General features: G+C 58.3%; 2 protein-coding genes across 3 annotated transcripts; both read left to right on the plus strand.

The window, feature by feature from the left end:
- Positions 1 to 1,527: 1,527 nt before the first annotated feature.
- On the plus strand, positions 1,528 to 8,013 carry NAT16 (N-acetyltransferase 16 (putative)). The gene is given in 10 exon segments (XM_043456635.1): positions 1,528 to 1,766; positions 5,496 to 5,577; positions 5,759 to 5,798; positions 5,843 to 5,905; positions 6,467 to 6,796; positions 6,799 to 6,838; positions 7,484 to 7,525; positions 7,527 to 7,621; positions 7,624 to 7,873; positions 7,875 to 8,013. Coding segments are annotated over 9 exon segments (1,077 nt in total). The 5' UTR covers positions 1,528 to 1,766; positions 5,496 to 5,499.
- A 2,175-nt stretch (positions 8,014 to 10,188) lies between these two features.
- Positions 10,189 to 18,145, plus strand: VGF (VGF nerve growth factor inducible). 2 transcript variants are annotated; one of them, XM_043456093.1, is made up of 3 exons: positions 10,189 to 10,490; positions 15,011 to 15,230; positions 15,754 to 18,145. In XM_043456093.1, the coding sequence occupies exon 3, from the start codon at positions 15,774 to 15,776 to the stop codon at positions 17,631 to 17,633; it is 1,860 nt and encodes a 619-aa protein (XP_043312028.1). In that variant the 5' UTR covers positions 10,189 to 10,490; positions 15,011 to 15,230; positions 15,754 to 15,773; the 3' UTR covers positions 17,634 to 18,145. The 2 variants fall into 2 exon arrangements, with proteins under 2 accessions (XP_043312028.1, XP_043312027.1); XM_043456092.1 differs by lacking the exons at positions 10,189 to 10,490; positions 15,011 to 15,230 and adding an exon at positions 15,593 to 15,611.
- The last annotated feature ends 826 nt before the right edge of the window (positions 18,146 to 18,971 follow it).

Raw genomic sequence — 18,971 nt, forward strand, 5'->3', positions numbered from 1 at the left:
AGGTGGGTGAACGTTGGACCAATCCAAGCATTTCTGATGACAGAGGGGAGGCTTCCAGAGAAAAGTGAGGAATGAGAGTACAATTGCCTCTCCTTTCGGCCACTGGTGACTTTTTCCTCCACCTTTTAGCTTTTTGAGGTCCTTTCCCAAGAATGAACATATTCCATCATAACCGAAGCTTTATGAGATGCATAGTGTGTTAGCAGTTGCAAAAATCAGAAATGGGGGAGACTTACCTATTGGCCTGCTTGGCTTTGAACTGAAGAGATGACTCTGATCCATTTAACTCTTGGGGTGGCTTTGCTTGCGGGAGTGCGGGAACTCCTTCAAATCCTCCATCTTGTCACATAAGCTCAGCCAATAGGATCCGATTACTCGGTTGTGGAGCAAACACCTTAGAAAGTGTAAAACTAGAAAGAGGTAGGTGAGAGGTCAGCTTTGGTGGGAAGAGGAAGCATGGGAGCTGGGCAGGAGGTGGGAGGGAGGACAAGGGACAGTGGCCCAGCCTCAGTAGCACCTTGCAGTTTTTAAAGGACATTCACATCCATCACTTTCCTGGATCCTTGTGGGTAGAACTGCAGGTGTTTTACCTCACTTCATGGGGGTGAGGAGCCCCCCACCAGGAGTTAAGAGTCTGAGCCACTAGCTTATTAGAGTCAGAGGCGACCCTGCAGTCCCTGAGGTTCCGGTCGGCGCGCTGGGCCCTTCCTTCCACCCACCGGGGTCAGCGCAGGAGCCCGGTCTGTGTTCGTGTACTCGGATGCCCACAGGTGTCCCTGGAAGTCCACAGGTGTACGGCCCCGTGCACTCCTGCTGCCCCGCGGGGGCCTTGCGGCCTGACCGCGGGTGAGATGCCCGCGGCTGAGCGGAGCCGAGCCGGAGATCCACGGGCGGGGCAGGAGCCCGCGAGGCTGCTCGGCGACCCCGGGGCGCGGGGGTCTTTGGCCCAGAGCAGGCCTCGCTCTGCTCCTTTCAGGGTCCCGGCTTCTGCCTCTTGGGGTCTCCTCCCTTCCCAACCGTCTTGGGTTTCCCGTTTCCTCTATCAGTTTCTCCGATCGGGTCCCCAGGGTGTTCGGCTCCGTGTCCCCTTTCCAGCTGCTCTTACTAATCTGGCGGCCGGAGGTCGGAGGGCCGGGCAGACTTTGCTGGGGACCCTGGAGAAGGGGAACAGAGGGGCGGGGGAACTCCCAGGACCGAACTTAAAGATGCTGCGGGCACTATGCGATAACTCTGCCAGCCGTCACTCCACTCCACCAAAACTCAAGACACCTCCCCACCCTCAGTACCGCTCCCCACCAGGGACAACGGGGAGGTCTCATCAGCAGCCCTAGAGGCCACCCAGCTGTGCCCACCTCACAGCCCAGGGAAGCTCCGCTTTCCCCCGCGCTCTGCCACCCTATCTGCCCCGCGCCCCCGCCAGCCCCCGGCCGCAACAAAGTCCGCTCCAGATCCGCGCCGGGTTTCCTCCGCATCGCTGGGGTCTCCGCCCCTCCGAGCGCCGCCGCCAGGGCCGAGCCGGAGCGTACCGGCGGGAGCCACTCGCAACGCCGGAATCCCAAAGCGCTAGGAGCCCGAGCCCGCGAGCCGCTCAGAGCGGCGGTGCTGACCCCGCCTTCTATCAGAACTCCGAGTCGGGACCGGACGGCGCGGCCGGGTCCCCGGGCCTCGTCGGAATATGACCCTCGGAGCTCCGAGGTGACCCCTCTCTGCGCGGCCGGCCTTGATCGGCTTCTCAGCATCCCGGCCCTGGCCCTGGCTCGGGAGAGGTAGGGGGGTGCAGCGGGGTCTGGGGGCGGGAGGATGGTGTGCTCCTCCCCCGCGGGATGGGGACAGCGGAAGGCCACGCCCCCCCAGGAGAAGCAAGCAGCCGCGCCACCTACGGCCCAACCCCTGCCAGTCCCGGGGATGACAGTAACTTGAGACCCGACTTGGTTCGGGTGCTCAGAGGCACCTTTCCTTCTTCACCCCGTCACCATTTGGCTCCCACCGTTCCCCAGAGTCTGGCAGTGTCCGGGGGGACCCTTGCCAAGTAGACAGCTTCCTTTGGGATCTCCCTGCCTCCTGCTTCCCCAACAGACCGGGACGACCCTCCAGTATAACACCCCCTCTCCATGATTCCGGCCCTCTGGAGCACCCCCTCTCCCCAGCTCCATGATCTTCCTCGTCCCCTGCCTCTGCCCCACTTCGCCTTGTCTCCCTGCCTCTGCCCTCAAGTCTGTTCTCTTCCAGCCTCTCCTCTGGTTTTCTCTTCCCCTTCCTGGACCCCTTTCCCCACCACACACCTGCGGGGAGAAGGGGGTGTGTCACTCTGCTTTCTATTTCTGGTCTCCTTGGGGAGGGGGTGCAAGTTAGGAAGGTTTGTTTTGGTTTGTTTTTTTTTTTTTTGGCGTCTACTGGGCTCTGAATCACCAGGTGTCATGTCTGTGACTCATTATCTGTGCCCCCCCAGATCCTCTCTTGATGGCCTTTGTCTCCTTTCTGCCTCAGTTCTGATCCTTGTCTCTCTCTTCTTTGGGCGCTTCGTGTAGCCGCGGTCTCTTTGTCCCTGCCTTTCCTCTCTCCGTTTCGTCTTCCAGCTCAGAGAAGCAGCGACCTCGGGGGCATTAATATTTCAGGTGTGTGGGGTGAGGGAGGAGGGGAGAGGGGGGTGGGCTCCCGGCATGCCCAGGGATGACTACAGTTATCCTCTCACCAGAGTGGATCATTCATATTTATGAGACTGAGAGAATGGATACAAGGATGATAAAGAAAATGCTGCTCCCTTTCCTGGAACCTGGCCCGGGGAGGGGTGCTTGGACTACATCTCCCATAGTACCCTGGGGCATAGGGCTGCCTCAGCCTCTGCCTCGACACCTAATGGGAGTTATAATTCAAGGAGCCAGGTTGGAGGGTGGGAATGGATCAGAGTGTGTAACAGGGTTGTGGGGGCCGGCTGGCTGTTTTGGCTTGGCCTGGAACCCCTAACGTACTTTGTTCCCAGCACCCACCTCCCCCAGGGCTTAAGGACCTTGGAGCCTTTCCATCTCCTGCAGGGGGAATAGGAGTAGAGAGTGCTGGGGAAGAAAAGACGAAGGGTGAATTGGTAAGCTCCCTCTTCTTTCCTGTGGCCCTGGGAATCCCCTCCCCTTAAACATATCCGTATCTGAGATGTAGACACACTCTTTGGAAATAGTCTCCCCATCTTGAAAGAGAGAGGGAAAGCAACATCTAGCTACATGTGTGGCAGTCTTCAAGTTGCTCACATTCTGCCCCCTTTGAGCAACAGTGGAGAACTGTTGGAGTTATCACTGAACTACCAGCTTGTATCTTCCAGGGATACAGGAACTGCTGGTGAGGTTGTCTGGAAATCCAAATGGGAGCCTCAAGCTAACCTACTTATCTCTGGGACCCGTCATTCCTAGAGCCTGGCACAAGGAGTCTGATTGAGCTCATTTTTGGCATAGAAATTGCTGACAGTGGAGAGATGGCAGTGGGGGTTCCTCTCGCAAGCTCATCTCTGGTTCTGAGTCAGCTCAGCCCTTAGCACTTGGAACCTTTGACTCCTGCCAAGGACCCAGTCATTCCTATCCTTGCTCTTCAGGCTGGGGTCAGAGATCTCCCCACTGGCCTCGGAGCCAGGAAAATGGAACTTTTTGCCTGGCTTTGCCTAGCTGAGTCACCTTAGGCAAGATCTTAACCATCTTGAGCCTCGATTAATTTCATCTCCATGAAAGGATGGAGCTAGATGGTCCTGATGGCCCTAGTGACCGCTCTAAGATCTTCTGAGCCTGTGCTGGCCTGAGCTATCTGACCTCACCCCAGCTTATGTGGGAGAGCCTTGAGCATCATTAGACTGAAAAAAGAAAAAAAAGGAGATGGAGCCCTTGTTTGAAACTTGCTGGTATAGGAAGCATGTTGTGTTTACATAAGCCATGTTTGTGATATGGAAACTAAACTGAAAGTGAAAGTTGCTCAGTCATGTCTTTTTGTGACCCCATGGACTATACAGTCCAGGGAATTCTCCAGGCCAGGATACCTGGAGTGGGTAGCTGTTCCCTTTTGCAGGGGATCTTCCCAACCCAGAGATTGAACCCAGGTTTCCCGCATTGCAGGCAGATTCTCTACCAGCTGAGCCACCAGGAAATCACCCCTAAGCCACCCCTTGCTGCCCTTACTGGTCCCATCTCCCAAATCCGTCATGTTTTATAAGACTGAGGCAGCCCTGTGCCCCAGGGCACTTTGGGAGATGTAGTCCAAGCACCCCCCTGGGCCAGGTTCCAGGAAAGGGGACAGCATTTTCCTTATCATCCTTGTATTCATTCTCTCAATCTCAATCAAATTAATATCGCCCCCCATAAAGTAGCAGGCACATGTGTCCCCTGGGATGTTGGTTACTGAGGCTTATGTAGGTTACACGAGGGAACAATTCTACCTGGCTGGAAGAGAGAGGAAGGGATTTGATTGGTTTATTTTGTTGATCTGGAGAAGAGAGGTCTAGAAATGAGGAGTCATCTGGGCTTGGGCAGGGAGCTTTCTCTTTGGCCCTGTCTCTGAGCAGCAGGGGGAAAGACGAACTGGATACCAAAGGGTTAGCAGATCCACAGGGAGACTTGGAGATCCAAAAAGGAGACTTGGAGGAATGGGAAGAGCAGGGGCAGGCTGAGTGGGACATGAAACAAGGATTATAGGAAGAAATTTCCAAAGAAGAAGAAGAGAGAGAGAAGGGAAGGGACTCCATCTCTAGAGGTGAAGTCAGTGGGGAGAGGGGATAGGTAATCTTGGTGGATATTTGTTTGCTGAAGCTCCAACAGAGCTTTTTTCAAAATAATCACCTAGCCAAGTCTCCCTCTGGAAAAGGAGGGAACAGACTCAAAGAGGAAGGAAAGGATGGTTTTGATCACCCTGAAAGGAACAGCTTGACATTTTCTAATAGAACTGTTCATCTGTCCACTCCTTGGTTTATGTTTGAATACGTGGGGTGGAGGACACTGGGGCAGCAATATGGAGAGATCTGATGTCTACACCCCCACTCTTTGCTCTGAGATGAGCAGTATTGGGAGTCGGAGGCAGTTGAACCCTCTCCTTCCCCACTTTCCGCCAGCTGGGAAAGACAGCTCCGGGAACCCTCCTGGGGAGAGTGGAGGTGCTGGGAATTTCTTCACCTGTCATTCTGCAGAGAGGTGGTGCAGCCCTTGAAGGGGGTGGAGTCCTTCTATTACCCCCCACAGGGGCCTTCTGTTCTTCATCTCAGTTCTGGGGGTGACCAGGGTGATCAGGGATGAAGGAATTCAAGGGGTCCTGAGTGTGTGAAGAGCATCCCAGAGGGTGGAACAGTGCAAGATTGGGAGCTCTGGGAGCTTGTGGTGGGAGGGGAATGGCCAGCCCTCTATTCCCAGGGTCTGTGAGAAGAGAAGGGGTGTTTAAGTAGGAAGAGCTTAAGTGTGGATCGGGTGGAGGGGGCCTGCTGTGGAAACAGGGGGCTCTGAACCCTGCGCTGGGTTCTCTCTTTTCTGCAGGATCATGATGCTGGGAGCCAGCTGTGATGGAGTCACCTCAGAGGTTTCTAAGCCTGAAAAAGATGTCGAGCCAGATGCAGAGGTATGCTCAGAGATCCCAAGAGGCCAGGGCCAAGTCCAATTCCAGATCAGGGCTTGAGGCTGAGTTCAAGCTCCCAGGGCTAGGGACCGAGTCAGGACCTGAGGCCAAGGCCAAGTCCCTGGGTCCAAGCCCAGGTCTGGATCAGGGCCTGAGGCTGAGGCCAGCCCTTTGGACTTCATAGTGGCCACAGAAGGAATTTGAGGAGGTGCTGGCCATCCTGGGTGTGTGTGTGGGGGGTATCTAGTGACCTTGACTACCTTCCCAGCCCCTGCCACAGCTGGCTCCAGGAACCGACCACAGAGCAGTGCCGGCCAAGTGCAACGAACAGGTGAGAGCCGAGGGTTCGGGAAGCAGGTGAAAAGGGGTTTGGGTGCTTGGGTCTTTGGGGGAGGACAAATGGAGCCTCTCCTCGGCCCTGGTCCGGTTGCTGAGGAAATAGACTCGGCTTTTGGAACCAAAGAGCAGGGCGTGTGGATCCAGGGGCCTGCTCAGTGGGGGTGGGTGGGGGATGTGTAGAGAGCTTGGAATGGCCGAGGAACTCGAGAGACAGATGACAGCTTCAGTATTTTAGGATTCTTTTGAGGAGTTTCTGGGGGGGGGGTAAGAGCACAGAAAGAGGGGAGCAGTCAAGAGGGAGTAGTCTGGGGATGGGAGCAGCTAGAATGGGGTCCAGACCCCTGAGTAGACTGAACTCTCCCAGCAAGAGAGCCTGTATGCAGCGTTGGCTCAGAGATGGGCTGGGGGCTGGGCTAAGAGGTAGCAGGGCGTGGCAAGCGCCTGGGGGTGGAGCCAATGCGAGGGGGCGTGGCGAACGGGCAGGGACCGATGCTCCCGGGGTCTGGAGCATCTCAAGCGGTGGGAGAGACGCCCGGCAATGATCTTTCTGCAGGCTCTCGAATCCGAGACCCGGGCACTGAGGAGAGCTCCTTGGGCAGGTCACGGGTCTGGCCTGGCGCCCCGGGGGGATGGCGACGGAGTGCGCAGCGTGTGAGAAGAGGCGAGTCCTTTGAACCGAGAGCCCCGTTGCAGAGCAACCCCCACCGCCAACAATGGCCTCGGTTGCAGATCGCGAAGGAGTCGGTACACGGGATCGACGCCGGGGAGACGGCGCCCCAGGAGCGCGGCGAGAGGGTGGCCCGGCTGCTAGAGCACTTCTGTTCGCAGCTGGTAAGAGACAGCACTCGGGGCATCAGAGTGGCAAGACTCAGCAGGGACGATCAGCTGGGCCCCGGAAGCTGAAGAAATTCCGCCTAATCACCAAGTAGAACAAAGGAGCTCGGAGGGCCAGGCCTCTTCTCAAGGGGCCTCCGGGCTTCGTCCCCTCTCCTGCAGTCAGTCACCGCCTTTCTTTCGCTGCCCGCTCTGCCCAGTGGAGGCGCCCATGACCCCTGCCCTGGGAATCCCAGTCCTTACCCAGGCCCTTTTGCCCAGGGAAAATCAAACAGCTTCCACTTCCAATCTTTAAACCCTCGATCCTTACTCTGGGAGGCTGGAGCCCAGGAGTCCAGGCTTCGTGACCCTGCCTCCCCTACGTGGATCCCGCCTCGGTCCAGGGACTGAAGCATTCTAATCTGAGCCTTTGTCCTTAATCTCCGCCTCCCCCATCCTACCGTGATCAGGGGCCTTTCAAGATCAGCTTCCCTTGCTTCCGCTGTTGAGGCCCACATCCCCAGTTCCCCGACTACTCCACGTCAATCCCTGCTGTCCTCGGGGATCCAGGTATTCGGAGGCCTTGCCCCTGGTTCCTCCTTGCTCTCACATACCTTACCCCACCCGGCCTTGCACCGTCGGCCCTCCCCAGGGACCCAGATGGGAGCCCATGGTGTGACTGTGGAAGTGAAGAAGCCAAGAGGCGCCAGGCTCTCAGCCCTCCCGCCGCTCAGAGCCGTGCTCGCTTGTGCCCTACGCAGGGCATCCTTTTGGTCCAATTCAACTCGTCGGCGCTGCTAGGCCTCCGGCGTCTTCTCGCAGCTGCCCCGGGAGGCCGTATGGGAGGCTGGTGGTGACCTGGCACGCCTCCTGCTGTCGCCCTCCTTGCAGCGCGACGGGAGGAACCATCCCAGGAGTGGCCGCCCTACTGGCCGAGTGAGAGTAACCTGCGCCTCCTGGTGGCCAAGGGCCTGGAGTGGCGCGTGGACAGCCGCGCGCGCCCGCGCGGTGCTCACGCTGTGCACGCTCCCTCCCGCATCCCTCACCGTGGCGACAGCATGTGGCGCTACCTCCGCGTCGACGCCTTCAGCAGCGACGGTGCGCAGAGGCAGAGCCAGCTTCTGTAGCATCTGCAGCGCCAGAGCCCATTTCAGCCTCAACGTCGTGTGCCAACTCTTCCCGGCGCCCCAGTTGTGGTCTCAGGTGGCTGACTTCCACCAGGCTGGCTGGGGGCTCGCGCTGGTCAAGGGTTATACTGAACAGTAGTTGCTGGAGGCCGACAACTAAGGCTTTCTCCAGTACAGTCGGAGAGGAGAGAAAATGCACTTTAGACCCACCTCCTTCCTCGGATCCCCGCCCCCTCCCCCAGCCCTGCCCCTACTGTTTTCAAGTTCCGCCCCTTCCCCCTGCTCTAGGTCCTCAGTCTGTTGTTCCGTCGCTCAGTGGTGTCCGATTCTTTTCGACCCCATGGACTGCAGCTAGCTAGGCTTCCCTGTCCATCACCATCTCCCCAAGCTTGCTCATATTCATGTCCACTGAGTCTGTTTTGCCATCCAACCATCACGTCCTCTGTCGTCCCCTTTTCCTCCTACCTTCAATCTTCCCAGAATCAGGGTCTTTTCCAACGAGTTGTCCCTTTGCATCAGGTGGCCAAAGTATTGGAGCTTCAGCTTCAGCATCAGTCCTTCCAATGAACATTCAGGATTAATTTCCTTTAGGATTGACTGGTTGGATCTCCTTGCAATCCGAGGGACTCTCAAGAGTCTTCTCCGACACCACAGTTCAAAAGCATCAATTTTTCCTCGGCTCTGATGCCTACACTTACCCGCTGTCTGTTCCTCCCTTCCCTTTTCCCCTTACCTCTGCCATCTGGATTCTAGCTCCCACAAACGCAGTTGACCACACCCTGATCTGAACCGCGGAGTTTGGGGGAGCCACTTACTGCTCTTGTCCACCCATCCCGTTTCCCGGCCAAAGATTGAGTTCCTTCACAGCTTCAGAGCCTTCCGCCCCGGCCTGGGAAGGTACTTTGCCCTTTCCGGCTTCTCCCTCCTGCCCCCTCTTGGAGGGAAGCTGGCAGAAGTACGCGCAACGCCCAGCGCCCAGCCGACAGCTCTGCGGCCCAATTCATAGTACTTTTCTTCCTCCCCATCTTCCTCAGGACCTCAGAGCTTGCCTCGCGCTCCTCCCTCGCCCCGTCTCGGCCTCCTGTGCCTGGACCTCTCTTGGTTCTCCATTTCTCATTTGCCTGCCCGCCACCCCCGCCCCGATTCCCCTTCCCCATGAATCCTTTCTCACCCTGTGTGTGTAATATGGAGAAAGACTCTGTAAAAGGAAATAAATTTGTAATGCTCCATCTCCATCTGGCCCCTGCTTATGCTCCGGTGATGCACCTTTTTGAGGCTGCCTCTCCTGACTGGGGTTTCCTCCAGCTTTGCAGGATTTTGCTGGCTCCCTTCCCTATGCCACCAACCGGGAGCCTGAACCAGGTCTGTGAATCAGAGTTCTGGGTGGGGAGTCTGGTATGGCGGAGGGCAGGTCCCAGAGCCTGGTGCGAGGCTATCTCGTCCTTCTAACGGGGCTGCCTTCTAACACAACTGGAACCCCCACCTCCAGATATTTCTGGACACCCCTCCCATCCTCTGTACGCTTTCTGTGGACTTTGACAGTCTTCTATTTAAATGCAAGTAGTAACAGCTGCATTTGCATAGCGCCGACTCCAACACGGGATCCTCACGTCTCCCGCAGAGGGAGGACACGGAGGCTCCGAAAGACCGGAGTGACTTCCAAGTGCCTCACAATAGCTGGGAGCCTGGCAGGGACCAGAAACCAGGTGTCCCCAGGCCAGAGCACACGTCAGAACCTCACTGTCCATGGACAATGGACAGTCTTGTCCAAAGGGAGTCATTGAGAGCGGGCACGGCGAGGTGGGGGGCGGGGAGGGTGGGTGGGATGGAATCAAAGACGTGGACAGAGGAGGGCGACAGGGGGGTGCGCGGGGGTGGACCAAGGGGACAGCCTCTGTTCCCCACTTTCCCCAGTTTGGGCTGTGCTGCCCTGCGTTGCTTGGCTGCTTCCTGCGCCTGGCCGAGCTGCCGAGCCTCCCTGCCACTTCAACCGTGGCTGTGTTGCAATAAAACGGGCCCCTTAGCCCACCTTCAGTGTCTGTTTCACTTCTCAGTGAGGAGGGCTGAGATGCATAGTCCTCCCCCACTTCCCCAGCAGCCTGTATTAGAGAGGATCTCTAAGCCCTGTGGCAACGGGGCTAATGACTTCCTGGAGGGCTGCTGGCCGTGGCGCGCCCCCACCCCCACCCCAGCCAAGCGGCAGAAAGAAGTGATTGCTCAGAACCGAGGCGGGCAGCGGCGCGGCGCCTGAACCGGCCCCGGGCCTCGCTTTCCCCGGGACCGGGGACGGGTGTGTGTGTGTTGGGGTAGGGGGCGGTGGAGGGGTGGTCCACTGCAGTTTCAAATTCTTGCTCTTCTAAGCAAGTTCCCCGAGGCATCCGGAACCAGCCTGCCTCATCCCCACGACTCAGGGGTCTAACTCCCAGCTGTCGGCGCTCTCGTGGCCAGCGCGCTCCCCTTCTCCCCGTTCCTGGGTGGGCACCGCACCGGAGGGGCAAGAGGTGGAGGGAGCCTGGGCGCCGCCCCGCGGGAGCCGAGCTCCGGAGCGGCGGGGACTGCGATCCCGAAAAGTACCACGCGGGGGCGCCAAGACCTGCGCGGACGCGGGCGAGGCAGCGCAAGGTGGTTTCCGTCCATGTGAGTGTGTCCATGGGCGTCTTTGTGTGTCTGTGTTTCTGTACATGTGTGTACTTATCAGGGGGTGTCTGGGTGGGATGTATTCGGGGCTACGCGCCTGGCGTACCCCAGAACCAGGCACTTCAAGTGGCTTCTTGATAAGGAGGATTCTTGATAGGTTACCATGTATGTGTGCATGGGGAGGTGGGGGACTCTGTATTGTTGCGTGCGCAAGGCATAGCCTGTGAGTCTTGGATTTTTGAAGTTATATCCCTTTAGGGCTTTTACCCCCTCCCATCATCCCGTGTAAAAGAAATCGAGGGCTCTCAATCTGAACCTCCATTCCACTGTCTTGGTTACATCTTCAACATGTGTCTGGTTGACTCTGCTAGACTAGGTGTGACATTGTGTTTGTGTAAGAGGGTGTGCCTCAGAATATCAGTGTAACTGTGAATGACAGTGGTGTGTGTGGCAAGTGGATGTTGAAGAAGTCTGGCTCAGGACTATGGAAATACACAGTCTCCTTTCTCTTGTTAGTTTGTGGCCACCATCTTCATGGTGTGATGGTGTCCAGGTGTGTGTATGTGTGTCTTCCTTTCTTGGTCTTTCCAGTAGCTGTCTCTCTTTGTGTCTCTCCTCATCTCTGTCTCTTTTCCTCTCTCTCTTTTCCTGTCCTGGTGACTCATCTCTGCGGCTTTGCCCTCCCCCGTCTTGCTGGGTCTCCCCTCCCCCATCCAGGAGTGGGTGGGGGTATGAAGTAATAGGACCCTGGGATTAAAAATCAGAGTGAGGACCCCCTTCCTATTATTCATCCTTCCCAGACCCACCAGTAGCCCCTAGCCCTCTTTCAGTCCCCTTCCCAGGACTCCAAACCCTCCTGAACTGGGGTGGGCAGGGGATAAACAATGATGCATTCTAATGGGGTCATTTCCAGGGGGTTCTTAAGCACCTTCTTTCAATTCAAAGTGAAGACCCCAGCCTCCCTCATAAAGTGCCCCTCCCTGCCGGCCCCCCCCCCCCCACCAGTGACGCATTAAAGGCTGCAGAGGTGAGTCACCGGTTGGGGGGAAGGGAAGAAGACAGGGGAGTGAACTGCACGGTGGGGAGGGGGACCCAACCCCCTACCCTCTTCTTTCCCAAACCTTCTCAGGGAAAAGACCCAGGGCTCTGTCCCTCTTCCTTGGTTTTCCAAACCTTCAGCTTGGATCTCTACTTGGTTGGACCCCATCTTTTCTTAGCACCCTCCTGGAGAGTATGAGACGTTCAGAAACAAAGACACAGGGATGGATTTGTACAAGTATCTCAGAGCAAACAGGCATCTCCTCCTACTCCCCATCTCAGCTTTGCTTTTCCAGCTCTGTCTCTCTTTGCTCCTTCTTTCCTGCCATCTCCCTCCTCTCTCCAATCCCAGGAACCTGTCCCCAGCCCAGCTCTTTTCCAGAAGCCCCTAGAGGCAGTAGGATGTGAAAGGCACCGCACATCTTTGAGAGGTGGGGTGTGTGTGAATGAACTGACCCCGGGCAGGGAACTGGGGTGGAGAGAGGCACAGTCAGACCCAGAGACTCAGAGCCCATGCAGACATCATCTAGATGGTGGAATTACCAACACTGTTGCCCTTGGCTTCTACCTCACTGTCCCCTCCCCCATGCCATAATGACTGAGACTCTTGGGATGTCAATTTCTGAGAAGCTCCCCTGGACTTCTGGGCTGGGTGGAGGAAGAAAGGGTTGGAGAAGAATGAAGGAAAGAGGGAGTACGCTAAAAAAAAAAAAAAAAACCAAGGGGAAAAGCTTGAACTTGGGGGCTGCAGAAGAGTGGCTAAGATACTGAGACTTTCCTGCACAGAAATTTAGAGATGAAGGTAAATGTGGGGGAGGGGTAGGAAAGATCAAAGGCATGTAGAAGTCACATAACAACATATATCAACAAGCACAGAAGGATCCAAAGAAATGCACAAAGACACAGGGGTACACACACGTTGTTGACACACCAAGCCAGTTGACGCTTTTCAGACACTAGCAGATGCCCAGAGTGGATGCACTCAGACTCCCAACCACACAGGCATACAGGCACTCAGAGGAATCAGGACCCACAAACACTCTTAGTTACACACAGACACCTGGAAACAGGCAAAAACACAGCCCCACAGATTGAAAGAGAAAATTCACGTATTTGAATTGGAACGCTCCCATGCCTATCCATTCTCTATCTGATTAGACACATAATTGGCCTCCCCATTCCCTTTCTTTCCACCCCTGTTTCGTTAATCTCTATACACACAAACACAATGCATACATATGTACATGCACATACACAAGCCCACGGGAACACAGTTTCTCTAGATGCCTGTCTCCTTCCTCTCACACTTGGTCTCTTAGCCCTGTCAGCCTCTCAGTCTGTCCCCCTTGCCTCCCTCCCTCTTTCCTTCTCTCTTGGATGGCCTCCCCTCCCCCCACCAGATGTCTGAGCCATCTCTCTCTGATTCATCCTCCTCAGGAAGGTAACGTGACCCCCCCTCCCCATTCCACTGCTCTCAGTAACCAGGCAGGGAGGATAAAGGGGAGGTGGGACGAAGAGGAAGAGGAATGAGGGGAACCCATGGGGGTAGGGGGAGGCCCTGGATAGTTTGGGGGGAGGGGGATGAAACCCAGTCTCAGGTCTGCTGCCCCCTCCTCTCCCTCCTTTCTTCGGCATCTTCACAGTCACCTTGGTTCTCCTTTCTTTTTTTTTTCTCTTTAGCCTGATCCTTCTACCTGTTCCAGATGCCTGCCTGCCTGCCTCCCTCTCCTGCCCCCATCTCTTCTCTCTTTCCTCTCTCTCTACTCCTCCCCACCTTTTTCCCCGCAGAGCTGATGGGCTTTCTTCTGGGAAAGTGGAGCCACTGATGGACCCGAGAAGCCACTGCTGGCTATAGAGGGAAAGCACGTGAGTGTGTGTGTGTGTGTGTGTGTGTGTGTGTGTGTGTGAGAGAGAGAGAGAGAGAGAGGAGAGGATGAGGGTCAATACTAGGAAGATGAGGAAGGGGTTGAGAACTGGCTCTGAAAGAGTCTCTGAGCTCCTGGCAGGCAGCCCCAATCCTGGTTTCCAGAGTCTTAGGGCGAGGGTGCCCTGTATGTGCCCACGGGCAGCCGTGTGTCCGCAGTTCTGGTGTGTCTGGCATGTGTCATCCACTCCCCCTCTCCCTGCCCACACCCCCGCACAGCTCTCTGCCTGCACCGCAGCCCCCCTCGAGCTTCCCTCCCACCCCCTCATTCCTGCAGTGGCTGCTCCCTTTGCCTCCCTCCCCTCTCCCTGCCCCCTCCTCATTTCCGTCCTCCCCGCACCCCCGCCTACGGCTGGTCTCCCTTCACTGGACCCGGCTGGCTGATGGATTCTCTTTGCGCAATCTGTGCGTCATCGCCCCCCACCGTCCCCCCCCACCCCGAACCTCTAACTATCCAAGCCCCCAACCCCAAGCCCTCTGACAGGAGATTCGGACGAGGGGTCTGGTAGCAGAGAGGGGTGATTTCTGACGTTGCACTCCCACCCTCCACCCCCCACCCGCATCGCGTTCAAATCTTCCCTTTAAGCAACGAAGAGAGATTGAACTGAGTCACCCCACCCCCACCACCTGCACAACCCCCTGCCCACCAGGTCTGCTCTCGTCCTCCAAACGTCCTTTGGGGGGTAGCAGCGGGTGGGAAAGAAGCAGGAAGGTGGTGGGGAGAGGTGGCCTGAAAAAGGGCACAGCGGGGGCGCCAACATACGCTACAGACTCAACTGGACAGAAGGACAGACACACCTTTTTCTCCAGACACGCACCGACCATGGACAGACACGACACAGAGGCACACACATCCTCAGTCTTTCCCCTGTCTCTTCCAACTCGAATCCTTTCCGCCCAGAACACTCAAACCGCAAGATCCACCCATGTGCCCCAGCCCAGGGCACGCACCCCGCACCGCAGATCCGCGGACAGCGCCCGCAGGCGCGCAGAACCATCCCTCCTCTCTCAGGTTCACGCCGTCCTTGGGCGTGTTTCCCATGGACCCTGCAGTCAGGAGACGGAGAGTCTGGCTCCCTCCTCAGTTTTGGAGTCTTATCTTCCCCCTTCCCAGTATGGATCTCCTACTGGGGCCCAGTCAGACGCTGGGAGTGCCCCCACCCTATTCCACTCGCCGGGTTCCCACCGCTGCAGGTTGCTCTGTAACCCACCCTCCCGCCTTGAAGCGGCTCTGCATTCACCCTTCCATTCATTCTTCCATTCATTCATTCATCCTTTTCTCCTCGTCCCTCCTTCATTCATTCATAGCCCCCTGCCCCGCCCGCTTCAGCATTTCATTCATTCATTCCTTCATTCATTCATTTCCCCGGTGCTAGGCTAGCGCACGCCCCTCCAACCGAGGCTTGCAGTGCGCAGGCGCGGGCCGGGAGATGCACGCATCCTCCAATCGTTGGGCGTCCTCCCGCCTCTAGGCGCCCGCCCGCTTCCCCATGAATGAACATTGACGTCAATGGGGCGGGGCGACTCCCACGTGACCTTGCGCGCTCCTCTTTATAAGGCGGTGGCGGCGCGGGCGCTGTCCAGCGTGCTGAAGCCTGAGCGAGCGAGTCTCCCGGAGCCGCGCGGACCCAGCTGAGCCAAGCGCACTGGACGCCAGACCTCGACCATCGCTCGTATCCTAGCCACCGCTCGGAGCCGAGGCGGACGCGTCCCGATCTTCCCCTGTCCCCACCCCGCCCCGACCCTCCTCTCCACGTCCCGCGTCGTGGCACCAGCTGGTAAATACTCTGCTGTCCGTCCCTCAAACCCTCGACAGTCGTGGGCGTGAAGGGAGGGTTCTCTCTCCCCACAGATGGGAGTGTTGAAAACACAGAGGGGAGCCCCCGGGAAGGGTCCTTGTAAGTGGGGGAGTCGCCGCTTTTCTCTTGCTGCTGAAGTCGCCCACGCACCATCCGGGGAGTCCTGCGGGGAGGGAGCAGATTTTTTTTTTTCCCCCTGCATCCTTGCTGCTTAGTATGTGGGCGCTGGCAGTGAGATGGCTCAGGGAAGGGGGCGAGGAGGCACTGGGGGAGCAAGGGTTGCAGGCGTTTCCCCATTTACACGACTCCAGAGATCGGCACAACGTCGTCCTCCTTTGCTCCTAAACGTCCCTTTTCTGGGTAAGGTTAGGGGGACAAGGGAAGCCCCGGATTTCCTGATTAAATATGGGGGAAGGGGATATAAAATCAGGGAGCGGAAAAATTCTTACAGAAACGCTTTCTTTGGTCCCTTCTATTTTTTTTTTTTTTAATTTTTTTTCAGTCTCCGGCAGTCCTTCGGTCATGAAATCGCTCAGGTTGCCGGCTACTATCCTCTTCTGCCTGCTCCTACTGATCAAGGGGTTGGGAGCAGCGCCCCCCGGGCACCCTGAGGCTCAGCCACCTCCTCCCAGCTCTGAGCATAAAGAGCCGGTAGCTGGGGACGCAGTGCTCGGGCCGAAGGATGTTAGCGCCCTAGAGGTCCGAGCCGCTCGAAATTCAGAGCCGCAGGACGAGGGAGAGCTTTTCCAGGGCGTGGATCCCCGGGCGCTGGCCGCGGTGCTGCTGCAGGCACTCGACCGCCCGGCCTCGCCCCCGGCGCCCGGCGGCTCCCAGCAGCGGCCAGAGGAAGAAACAGCAGAATCTCTGCTGACCGAGACCGTGCGCAGCCAGACCCACAGTCTCCCAGCGCCAGAGACCCAGGCGCCCGCGGCCCCTCCTCGCCCTCAGACTCAGGAGAATGGTGCCGAGGCTGCCGACCCCTCGGAGGAGCTCGAAGCGCTAGCTTCCCTGCTTCAGGAACTGAGAGATTTCAGTCCGAGCAGCGCCAAACGTCAGCGAGAGACGGCAGCAGCAGAGACGGAAACCCGCACGCACACGCTGACCCGAGTCAACCTGGAGAGCCCCGGGCCAGAGCGCGTGTGGCGCGCTTCCTGGGGAGAGTTCCAGGCGCGCGTCCCAGAGCGCGCGCCCCTGCCGCCCCCTGCTCCCCCGCAATTCCAGGCGCGTGTGCCAGAGAGCGGACCCCTTCCCGATGTCCACCAGTTAGGGGAAGGAGGGTCCTCCCCCAAAACACACCTAGGTGAGGCATTGGCACCCTTGTCCAAGGCGTACCAAGGCCTGGCCGCTCCCTTTCCCAAGGCGCGCCGGCCGGAGACCTCCCTCCTGGGCGGCACTGAGGCGGGGGAGCGCCTTCTACAGCAAGGGCTGGCGCAGGTAGAAGCCGGGCGGCGGCAGGCGGAGGCCACCCGGCAGGCGGCGGCGCAGGAAGAGCGGCTGGCCGACCTCGCCTCCGACCTGCTGCTCCAGTATTTGCTGCAGGGCGGGGCTCGGCAGCGCGGCCTGGGGGGTCGGGGGCTGCAAGAGGAGGAGGGGGGCGGGCAAGAGACTGCGAGGCAGCAGGAGGAGGCGGAGCAGGAGAGACGCGGCGGGGAGGAGAGGGTGGGGGAGGAGGATGAGGAGGCGGCGGAGGCGGAGGCGGAGGCGGAGGAGGCGGAGAGGGCGAGACAGAACGCGCTCCTGTTCGCCGAGGAGGAGGACGGCGAAGCCGGAGCCGAAGACAAGCGCTCCCAGGAGGAGACGCCCGGCCACCGACGAAAGGAGGCCGAGGGGGCAGAGGAGGGCGGGGCGGAGGACGAGGACGACGACGAAGAGATGGACCCGCAGACGATCGATAGCCTCATTGAGCTGTCCACCAAACTCCACCTGCCCGCGGACGACGTGGTCAGCATCATCGAGGAGGTGGAAGAGAAGCGGAAGCGGAAGAAGAACGCCCCTCCCGAGCCTGTGCCGCCCCCCAGGGCCGCTCCGGCCCCCACTCACGCCCGCTCCCCGCAGCCCCCGCCCCCCGCCCCCGCCCCCGCCCGGGAAGAGCTGCCCGACTGGAACGAGGTGCTCCCGCCGTGGGATCGGGAGGAGGACGAGGTGTTTTCCCCGGGGCCCTACCACCCTTTCCCCAACTACATCCGGCCGCGGACGCTGCAGCCGCCGGCCGCCTCGCGCCGTCGCCACTACCACCACGCCCTGCCGCCTTCGCGCCACTATCCCGACCGGGAGGCCCAGGCGCGGCGCGCGCAGGAGGAGGCGGAGGCCGAGGAGCGCCGGCTGCAGGAGCAGGAGGAGCTGGAGAATTACATCGAGCACGTGCTGCTCCGGCGCCCGTGACGCGCCCCGGCCCCGGCCCCGCCCCCGCGCGCCCCCCTCCGTGTCGCCCTCTTTCCCCCTCGGTGTTTGCATGCGCCCGGCCCCGCCCTCGGCCGCCACTCAGCCCCGCCCCCGCCCGCGGGCCGCCCCGCCCCCGCGCTGCGCCCAGACCGGTCAAGACTTCTTCGCCGGTGGGAAGCCCAAAATCCTCGAACTCACTCGCGGGGGTCCCGGGGCCAGCACAGGCGGGCGGGTAGTTTGTGCGGGTTCCCTGCCCCCCACCTCCCCGACTCCCCATGCGGGACCCTGTCCCCACCTAGTCCCTCTCTCGGGATGTCCCGACCTGAAACCGGAAAAAGCATTTCCAGTTAACTGTGTGAAGTGTCTCGTCTCCCGCCCCTTGGGCCTCCCAAGAGCCACTCTGCCCTCTCTGGATCGCTGTGAATTTACCCCTTCTTTCCCTACTCGGTTGTAAATACCCCTCACGGAGGAAATAGTTTTGCTAAGAAATAAAAGTGACTATTTTATTAGGACTTTGTTCTCGGTTATTCACCCGACCCCTTGGGCCTGTGTGGTCCTTCCCAAGGGGCGGTGAGGGCAGCGCCAGCCACCTCCTGCTCAAAAGCGAGGGTTGAGTGATAGAATCTCTTTCAGCCATATTTGAGGGGCGGGGTTAGAATAGGTTCGCATCCTTTAGAAAGCCCTAAATTCCACTACCAGCTTGACCGTTAGTCACAAGACCCCACGACCTGGGCAGAGAGATGTAGAGTAAATAAGGAACTGCAGCTCTGGGCCACCTAGTAAGATCTTTGAAGCATCTCAGGGCCACTCAGGCAGTATGGGTGGCTCCCCAACCGCCCCTGCTCCACCTTGCCCACCCACCTTCCTTAACTGCTCCCTAAATTCCCTGGTCCTAGGTACTTCACAAGACCACCACCTCCTATGGGGAGGTGTTGGCAGCTAGAGAAACATTCTGGTTTTAGCTGCTTATCAAACCTTTTCTAAGCATATACATGCATGCTTAGTCGTGTCCGATTCTTTTACAAACCTGTGGACTGTAGCCTGCCAAGACCCTCTGTCCATGGGATTTCCCAGGCCAGAATCCTGGAGTGGGTAGCCATTCCCTTCTCCAGGGGATCTTCCTGACTCAGGGATTGAACCTGAGTCTCCTGCATTGGCAGGCGGATTCTTTACCACTGAGCCACCAGGGAAGCCCTGCATAGGACATACTTATCCTAAAAAATCACTATTCATTATTATAAGAAATTGAGCTGGGTGTCCTCTTTTGTTTTTTGACCCTAAATGGGGCAATCCTAGTTCCAGGGAAGAGTGGAATGGAATGGGCAGGGTTCAGTTTCT

This window comes from Cervus canadensis, chromosome 32, assembly GCF_019320065.1.
Source record: "Cervus canadensis isolate Bull #8, Minnesota chromosome 32, ASM1932006v1, whole genome shotgun sequence".
Lineage (NCBI taxonomy): Eukaryota > Metazoa > Chordata > Mammalia > Artiodactyla > Cervidae > Cervus > Cervus canadensis.